This window comes from Triticum dicoccoides, chromosome 2A, assembly GCF_002162155.2.
Source record: "Triticum dicoccoides isolate Atlit2015 ecotype Zavitan chromosome 2A, WEW_v2.0, whole genome shotgun sequence".
Classification (NCBI taxonomy): domain Eukaryota; kingdom Viridiplantae; phylum Streptophyta; class Magnoliopsida; order Poales; family Poaceae; genus Triticum; species Triticum dicoccoides.
Genome location: NC_041382.1, coordinates 509,498,210 through 509,507,989, shown reverse-complemented (window position 1 = coordinate 509,507,989; position 9,780 = coordinate 509,498,210). Strand labels below are relative to the sequence as shown.

Below are 9,780 nucleotides of genomic sequence, written 5' to 3'. Positions count from 1 at the left end.
TCTTATACTATGAGACAGAGGGAGTACTTGCCAGTAGAGATCATTTTGCTTTCTCAAAGAAGCAGTGTGATTTCGACAAAAAAGTGAACATGGACAAATAAAGTAGTGTGGTACTTGAAACTACAAACCAGCAGCAACAAAGTTTACTTGGCAAGTACTGTATAATCAGGATGGTGTAAAAGTTTAGTTGTCTTATAAGAGCCTACAAACCAGCACCAATAGAAATTTACAAACATGTTTGTATCGCTCAATGTACAAAAAAAGAAGTAGCGATCTAAACACTCTTATATTTCTTTACAGAGGAAGTATATTAAAAATATTCAGGCGACAAAGTTCGCATGAAACTACTGCATCCTCAGTTGTTAATCTACTTGCTCAAGACTTAATTCTTGTTCAGTCAGTAATTATCTTACTATTTTGAATCCAGCTTGAATCTGCAGTTCTTCTCAGTTCACAATGTATAGAGCTTGTAAACAATGAGAAAGAAAAATAAGTGTACAACAATAATTTTCTCTCCAGTGGATTTGATTAATAAGTTCAATGAGAAAGGTCGTGGATTCAAAAATAAGTTTACACTAGCAAAAGAGCCCGTGCGTTGCAACGGAAGAGAAAACATAACACACGCTCTTAACTCAACAACCATCACTCAAGACCACATTAGGTCCATCTCCTTTATTTTTGCGAGGCATCATATTTGTGTTGCCGCTTATCCTCCTTCTCACCCTCACCGGCGATGGCCTCGGTGTTCACACAAAACAACAAAAAAACATGTGTTGAATATGGTTAAACCTAAGGTGTCTCTCTCTCCCTCTCTCTTCTCTCTCCCCCTCTCCTCTCTCTCTCTCTCTCACTCTCGTGATGAGAAATCTGTTGTTTTCCCCTGCGACATTTTTCAGAGGTATGCATGTGTAGTTATCGATGTTTTCTTTTCCCCATATGGTTATAGGGGGGTGTTTATTTGCAATCTGGATCGCCGCCGGTATGAAAAAAACCCGGATCTTGCGCTATAAATTATAAGTTTGCTTTCATAATAATATTTTAAAAGTATTTAACAGGTAAAATTAACATAATATTTAGATTCCACACATTTTTCTAATAAAATTTCATATATAATATGTTAAAATCAAAGTTACGGTTTAAAAGATACAGATAATTTAGAAAATCATTTGGTTTGAATCAAATATATTTCAAAATATTATTTAAAAATACTTAACAGGTAAAAATAATCTCATATTCATATTATACATATTTTTCTAATCAAATTTCATATATAACATGTCCAAATCGGAGTTACGGTTTAAAAGATATGGATGATTTTAAAAAGCATTTATTTGACTTAAATATGATCCGCGGATGAATTACCTAAAACATCAGGGTTTTTTACGAAAAATGTAAAATAACACTTTCGGTGTGACTTAAATCCGGACGATGGGTTGATTTCAAGAAAAGACAGGGACTTTTGTGTAAAATATGAAAATCATGATTTGTTTTAACTTAAAACAAGACTGTGGGTTGAATTCTCTGAAATAAAGGGACTTTTCTGAAAAATGCCATGACGGACGAAAGAAACCCAATTTACTTTATTATTAGGTAAAGATAAAGATGTTTATCCAGGAATCCTTGAGAAAAGGTAATCTAATTATGTTGTACTTGTTTGTCAGCATTTGAAACACGAATTTTTCTCTTGAAGCTTGGACAACAAGCTGAAGAAAACATAAGCTAGAAGAAAGAAGTAAATTTAAAAGTGACAGAATATTATCCAGGTAACTAAATAATGGATAATATGTGGTTTGGATATAAATTTTGACCAAGTTTATCTAGGTATGAATTGAAGGAATAAATTTGTGAAGCTATAGAACAGAATACTTAAAAGGGAGTCACGATGAAAAAAAAGGATAATATGAACATTTGAAAAATTCTCTGTTTCTATACCATCGTAGGTTGTTATGTACTTCCAGACATAGATATCTGAATCGACAGAATTTCTGTATTCAGGGGGGAAAAGATGTTAGTCTACCCATCATACTATGGTCAGAACACAATAATTGTAAAAAAAAAACAAATGGAAATTAAAGAAAATATACAGCTACTATTGTGAAATTGTTGCTAGGGTGAAAGAAAAATGTTCATTATGTACTTAATAAGTGTACATTTAATTTAATTTGGTGGTAAAAGAATGCTACTTTTAATAATTGTATTTTCCATTTTCAAAGAAGCATTGACACCGTATTTTAAAAATGCATTTGGAAAAAATGTTCATCACATACTCTTAAGAAAGGATGAAAATTTACAACTAGTATTGTAAAAAGAAGAAATTGTAGTACTGGTATTGTGAAAATGTTGGTAGGATCAAAGAAAAATGTTCATTATGTGCTTGATAAACGTACATAAACTAATTGGGTAGTGAAAATTGTTGTTGTATTTTAAAAATGCGTTGGAGAAAGGTAATCACCTACTATTGGGAGAAAATAAGAACATGTAGAACTAGTCATGTGAAATTGTTGGTAGGGTGAAAGAAAAATGTTCATTATGTGCTTAATAAATGTATTGGAAAAATGTTCATTGTTTATAAATTTTAGAAGAAGAAAAATGCATACTAGAGTTATGAAATTGTGGATTCATCAAAAGGAAAATGTTCATTATGTGCTTAATAAGTGTAATGAAAAGTGTTCATTGTTTACAATTTTTAGAAGCAAAAAATGTAAAGAAAGTTATGACAATATTGATTCATCAAAACAAAAATGTTTCATTATGTGCTTAATAAATGTATTGAAAAAATGTTCATTGTTTACTAGTATTTTTAGACGAAAAAAATGTAAACTAGAGTTATCAAAATGTTGTTTCATCCAAATAAAAATGTTCAATGTGTATTTTAAAAAAATGTATGTGCTTGGATTGGTAATGTACGTCAACTAAATTTGGTATAAGACTGGTACCTTTCATAAATGTATTTCCCCAAAAATGCAATGTGAAAAAAAGCTCATCACGTACCATTGGAAAAAGGAAAAAAAAATATGCATAACTTATTATGAAATTGTTGGCAGGGTCAAGGAAAAATGTTCGGTATATGCTTAACAAATGCACATGAACAAAATTTAGTGGTAAAAATGCTACTTTTCGTAAATATATTTTCATTTTCCCAAAAATTGCTGATACTGCATTTGAAAAAAATGTTCATCACCTACTATTGGAAAAAAGAAAGAAAATGTGCACCTACTACCATGAAATTGTTGATAGGGGTGAAGACAAATGTTCATTTTGTACCTAAGAAATGTACAACAACTAATTTGGTTCATAATAATGCTACTTATAATAATTTCCCTTTTTGAAAGAACGGTTACCGCTTTACTTTGCTCTAGTGGTGCATAGGCATCAAAACAAAGCCAAGTGAATGAATGTGATAAGTTCTGAATCTCCTCCAACTGCTTTACTACCACTTAACTGCACTAATAGATAGTAGTTGTTTGTCATCAGGTTGTTCAAGCTATGTACCTGGATTCATACAGTGAGCCCATCCTGTTGTATCGTTGTGTTTCAGTGGGTAATTTTACATGGCCTGATCCTAAAATACCCCCATGTATACATGTAATCATTTCAATTCATTCAAACAGTAAAAGTAACCCATCAATTTTGTTGTGAGGAGAAACAATCATCAAGTATTAATTCCATCAACATAAGTAATCGAGTAGGACAAATTAACAAAACAATCACATATTACCGGTCAAGTAAAAAATACAAATTACGCTGAAAGGAATCAGATTTATGGCAATTTATACGTTGGCGCTTGCTGCCGGAGGCAAGGGATACATACAGAGGTGGTGGCCAGTGGCGACGGAGAAGATGATGGGGGCCTTTTGGTTTGGGGCTGTATGAAGAATTGTGAGTGACAAGCGTGGACCTTCTTTTCCATCTTCCCTCCAATCCAAGGCAGGAGCCGATTCCTTAGATTGAAACTTATATATTAATAAATTTTAGTTTTTTAATTCGCATTTTCGTATGGTTTAGTTTACTGTAAAAAAGTTACTTGGCACGAAAAAATTGCCGAGTTATCTTGCGTGTGCTAATGTTTCATTTTTTTATTGCTTAGTCAGTGTTTGTGTGTTGGGTTTTCTCTGTTTAGGTGGTGATTGTTTTTGTCACGCGACTACTTAATTTGTGTTAGGGACTTGAAATGGAATTCATTTTTAATTAATTCCATCAAATCACAAATATTATAAAAGTTTCACTATTTTACGCTTGTTTTGCATAGTACGGGAGAGTGCAAGCTTTGTGTTATTTATGTGCAATTATCAATATATTCTAACTGCCACATATAAGAAAAGAGTTTGAAAATAAGTATTTATAACTTGTTCATGTTAGGCATAGTTGTATAGTATAAATATTCTTTTTAAATTTCCTATCATTCTTTTTAGGATTAAACCACTCCCATAAGTCATTTTTCCTTAGAATAAATATGTTCTTCTATGTTTTTGTTCGTGATCTAAATTGTTATGAATCTATGTACAGTTCTGTTTTAAAGTTTGTTTTTGGTCATTTTTTATTCTTTCTTCATTTCTTTCTTCTTTTAGGGTAATACCAATGCCCTTAATTCATTCCTCCGTAGAATAAATTTTGTTTTATTTTCATTTCACTTTCGCTTTTGTTTCTGCTTTAGTTTCAGAGAACACCACTTTCACGATTCTATCTTCCTCAGATTGAAATTTCTATTTTAAATAGTATTTAACCTTTTTGTTAATATTTTTATATGTCTTTTAATATTGGTAAAAAGTGCCTGGCATGAAAAAACATTTCTATTTTTCTCTGTGCTAATGTCTCACCTTGTTTTTTTGTTGTTGCTTAGTAAATTATTTGATCACTGGATTTCTTTGTATGTTTCTTTGTTGTTGCTTAGTAAATTATTTGATCACTGGATTTCTCTGTATAAACGGCGACTGTTTGGTAGAGTAATCACGTGACTGCTTAATTTCAGTAAGAGACTTAAAATGGAATTCATTTTTGATTAAATCAGTTAAATCATAATTATTATTTGCACTATTTTACACTTATTTTGCACAACATGGAAGAGCGCAAGTTTTGCATAATTATGTGTAATTTGTTTTAGCACATCGCTTGTGCTAATGTGTTCTTCTGTGTTTTATTCATGAACTAAATTTGTACTAAAAGCTAAATGCTATTTCTTTTCAAATTTGTGTCTGTCCATTTTTATTATTTATTCATTTTCTTTCTCTTTTAGGTAATACCAATGGCCTTAATTCTTTCTTCCTTAGAATAAATGTTGTAATATTCCCATTTTCATTTTTATTTTAGGTAACACCACTTAGCTTCGCTTTGGTAATTCTGTCTCCCTTAGAAAGAAATGTGTCCCTATTTCTTTTTTTATTTTTCTTTGAGGTACGATATGGACATGTCTGCTTCTGATATGACCAGAGATATTACATGCGTACATATATTTCAGGCATTTTTTTAATTATAAAAATATATGTTTTTATTGTAGAGAACAAAAGACTACTATTTTTATTTTTGTGCGAAACTAAAGGTGGAGATTTGCACATGGCATGAGTCAATATGTGTAATTACCTGCTATTTGTGAACCCTCTGTTCCATAATATAAGATCGTATTATGAGCTGGATGGGCATTTTCTAACAGTTTTGCTAAAGTACATCTAGATGTGCCATAAGTATTGTACATCTAAGTCATATGTCATTGATCTTACATTGAGATTTGTGTGAATATTTTCTTTCTCTTTTTTTTTCTTCTCTTTATGCTTGATTCACTCACTTAGATGTGCAATAACTAGAGCACATCTAGATGTGTTCTAGACACACCCATTTTCTGATTGAGTCACAATCACGAAATAAGATGAGCTTAGGCTCGCGCATGTTGTAGCATCACTGGAAATGCAGAACTTGCATGAGTCACAATAATGAATTCAAAATAAGATGAGCTTAGGCTCGCACATTTTCTAATTGAGTCACAATCACGAATTCAAAATAAGATGGGCTTAGGCTCGCACATGTTGTAGCATCACTGGAAATGCAAAACTTGCATGCAGTCACTTCTCCGGGGATGAAAAACTTTGCATGCATCCCCGTGGATGCATGGTGCCTCAATACAGGCAAGAAACGGGCCCATCTCGAGGCTTTTGATTGGTCTTGAATGTTAATCTAAGGGCTTAGAAAAAAGTGACTGAAAATTAAATAAAATCCAGCACCTGACATATAGGTGCTCCCATATATAGTAGGCAACTTACATTTAGGTAAAATGTAAAAGATAACAAAATAGCTACACGATAAGTAACCTAAATTTAGAATTTGGGTTAGTCGATTTTGATGTGAAGGAAGGAATAGCCGGAGGAAAGGAAAGAGCTCGCCGGAGAAGCCCTCTAAGTTTATCTTAGGGTGGCAGACTACCCGGTATTTATCTTAGAATGAAAGGCAACCCCATTATCTATCTTTGAGATGTATGTAGGGTGGGGGTGGAGAGGGGGAGGGGGGTGGGGAAGGTGCAAGTTCTCTGGAAAAAACTGGTTGTGGCGGGTTAGAGGGATGGTCAAGGGTGGCAGCACGGTGGGCGACGGTGACGCGGGAACAGGAGCGCCGCGGGCCGGTGACGCGGGAACGGGAGCGCCACGGGCCGACTGCGGTGGCAAGCAGTTAGGCCTGCCCTGGATCGGTGGGGTGAGAGGAAGAAAAAAAGAAACAATAATGGTTGGAGGTAAAAGAAGACGTCTAATCCGTATGGCTAAAAACGATCGACTGCCCCAAAATGCAGTCCCAAAAGAAAACGGAAAATGGTCTCTACTGCCTGCTCTGCTCCTCGCCACGCAAACGCTTAAAGCGGGCGAGAGGTGGGTGAGTCGCACGGAGAAGTCACCGCCAAGCAAAGGGCGCCGCGGGTGTGGTTCAGCACCACTCTGCGCTACGACGCTTCACGCGAAAGGCTGCGCAAAACCGTACGTTCCCGTTCCTTGACGCCATCGACACCACCCGCCCGGCCATTGCCATCGTCGCTGCCGCCCGTTGCCAATGCCAGAGTACCCCCACACTATATGGTCCATGCACGGCGATGTCGAGCCGATCCTCCCAGGTGACTTGCATACCACTCGTGCACGTTGAGGCCATGGAGCCAAACAGGATATCGACGCGCTTCGTAGTACTCCTGGTCGTCGGCACGCTGATCGTCTCGACCGCCGCCGAGTATGTCCGCCCCCCGCCGGGCCGTGTCATCCTCACGGAGCACGACAAAACCGCCTCCCACCCTCAACAGGTATGCACGTCGATCAAATTGCACTTATCGATGCCGGCCGGCCGACGGAGAGTTGATTGGTATCTGCGTGTCAGGTCCATCTATCTGTTGTCGGGGCGAACCATATGAGAGTTTCATGGATCACGGACGCCAAGCACGGGCACTCGGTGGTGGAGTACGGCAGGGCCTCCGGGAACTACACCACGTCGGCCACCGGCGAGCACACCTCGTACCGCTACTACCTCTACTCCTCCGGCAAGATCCACCACGTCACGATCGGACCTCTGGATACCGACGCCGTGTACTACTACCGGTGCGGCATGGTCGGCGACGAGTTCACCCTCAAGACGCCGCCCGCCGCTCTCCCCATCGAGCTCGCGCTCACAGGTACGTATACGAAATCTGGTTGCACTTGCACATGCACGCTGCCGTGGCCGTGCGATCTAAAAATTTGAATCTCAGGGGACCTCGGGCAGACCGAATGGACGGCGTCGACGCTGGCCCACGTCAGCAAGACCGACTACGACATGCTGCTGGTGCCAGGCGACCTCGCCTACGCCGACACCCAGCAGCCGCTGTGGGACACGTTCGGGCGGTTCGTGCAGGAGCACGCGAGCCGGCGGCCGTGGATGGTCACCGAGGGGAACCACGAGGTGGAGGCCGGGATGGCGCTCCCGGGCTTGCCCGGCCCGTTCGTCGCCTACACCACGCGGTGGCGCATGCCGCACGAGGAGAGCGGGTCGACGTCCGCGCTCTACTACTCCTTCGACGCGGCCGGGGGCGCCGTCCACGTCGTCATGCTCGGCTCGTACGCCGCCTTCAACTCGACCTCGGAGCAGTATGGGTGGCTGGCGCGCGACCTAGCCCGGGTCGACCGGCGGGCCACCCCGTGGCTCGTCGTGCTGCTGCACGCCCCGTGGTACAACACCAACGCGGCGCACGCCGGCGAGGGGGAAGCCATGAGGAAGGCCATGGAGCGCCTGCTCTACGAGGCCCGCGTCGACGTCGTCTTCTCCGGCCACGTCCACGCCTACGAACGCTTCGTGAGTTGTTGTTTTCGCCGCTCCGACTTGATCTGGCTGCGCGTGAAAGTGTGAGAGACTGATGTACACATGTTAACTGTTGCAGGCAAGGATCTATGACAACGAGGCGAACCCGTGCGGGCCGGTGCACATCACAATCGGCGACGGCGGGAACAGAGAAGGGCTTGCATTCGAGTAAGTTGCAAACGACGCGTAGGCTTAAAACTAAATTGATTCGTTCCGTAGCTGAATCCTTTCTGCCCTGTTTGTGTGGTCGCCGCACGCAGTTTCCAGAAGAATCATAAGCTGGCTCGGCTCTCGTTGATGAGGGAGGCGAGCTTTGGGCATGGCCGGTTGAGCGTGGTGAACGCGACCGCGGCACGCTGGGCATGGCACCGCAACGACGACGCCGACTCCACCGTCCGCGACGAGCTCTGGCTGGAGAGCCTGGCCGCCAACGGCGCGTGCCGACGGACCCAACCCTTCGCTGATTATCGGAGCGATGAGTTGTAGGCTTGGTACAGTACATTTTCACGTTCATGGGTCCTAACTTCTGTGCTCAAGATCTTCCAATCCGGGATGCGTGGAAGGCGGACGCGCGTGGCCGTTTTGACGTAGACCGGCGCATGGGTGGTATAATATCTGACAAGCAAGCAGAAATGGTTTTCTTTCCACTTGTATTTTTTTGAGCAAAAGAGGGCTTTTCCCTTCGATTTCATTAACGAAACTATTAGTCTGAACAACCAGCAAACATCCTTCAACAAAGCTACAGATCGACTCCAACTACTACCAGATAGTTCTACGAAATTCTAGGTGTTCCAAGCACCAGCAGACAGGGAGGCAGCCCAACAAGCAATATTTTTTTGCAACAGATAAAAAGAGAACATAATTTTCCTTCCATTCTAAGAGCATCTACAATTCTACAACTCGTACTTGTATGCTTACAGAGCTTCTAAGAGCATCTACAACTGAACTGGACAAATCCGAGACATGTACGCAGACAACGCCGATCCTCAAATGTCCTCATTTGTCACCATAACATCTACTTTTAAAGTCCCAAATCCATGCATAAAAACACAAATGTCCTCATTTGTCACCATAACATCTACTTTTAATGTCCTCATTTGACGCCGATAACTGCCACACGTGTGGCAGTTAGGTGGGTCGGCCCGCACGTCCTGTTCGGTGCGGGGACTAATCCCGCCCGCACGACGGCGTCCGGGCGCACGAGCCACGACCCGCACGTCCGGTGTGTGGCGCGAACGCCCACACGTCCGGGCGGCCCATTCCGCTGCCCGCAAAACCCGAACGCGCGCTCGACGCCTTGACCTACCGACGAAACCTATCGCATCAGATCTACATCGTCTCCTACCTCCCGATCCCATCGCGTGCCTTCTCTGGTTGCCATGGCAACCAGACTAGATCTGTAGCGGCACCCACCCCCCTCCATCCTACCCAACCCCTTGACACCACCACCCATACACCCCGCCCCCACCCCCACCCCCGATCGAC

The 9,780-nt window shown here is 41.3% G+C and overlaps 1 protein-coding gene across 1 annotated transcript; it reads left to right on the top strand.

Moving 5' to 3' along the window:
- Positions 1-6,987: 6,987 nt before the first annotated feature.
- Positions 6,988-9,014, top strand: LOC119355077 (purple acid phosphatase 22-like). Its single transcript, XM_037621861.1, has 5 exons — positions 6,988-7,267; positions 7,342-7,633; positions 7,709-8,289; positions 8,375-8,463; positions 8,556-9,014. Exons 1-5 carry the CDS (start codon positions 7,067-7,069, stop codon positions 8,779-8,781), a joined length of 1,389 nt encoding a protein of 462 aa, XP_037477758.1. The 5' UTR covers positions 6,988-7,066; the 3' UTR covers positions 8,782-9,014.
- The last annotated feature ends 766 nt before the right edge of the window (positions 9,015-9,780 follow it).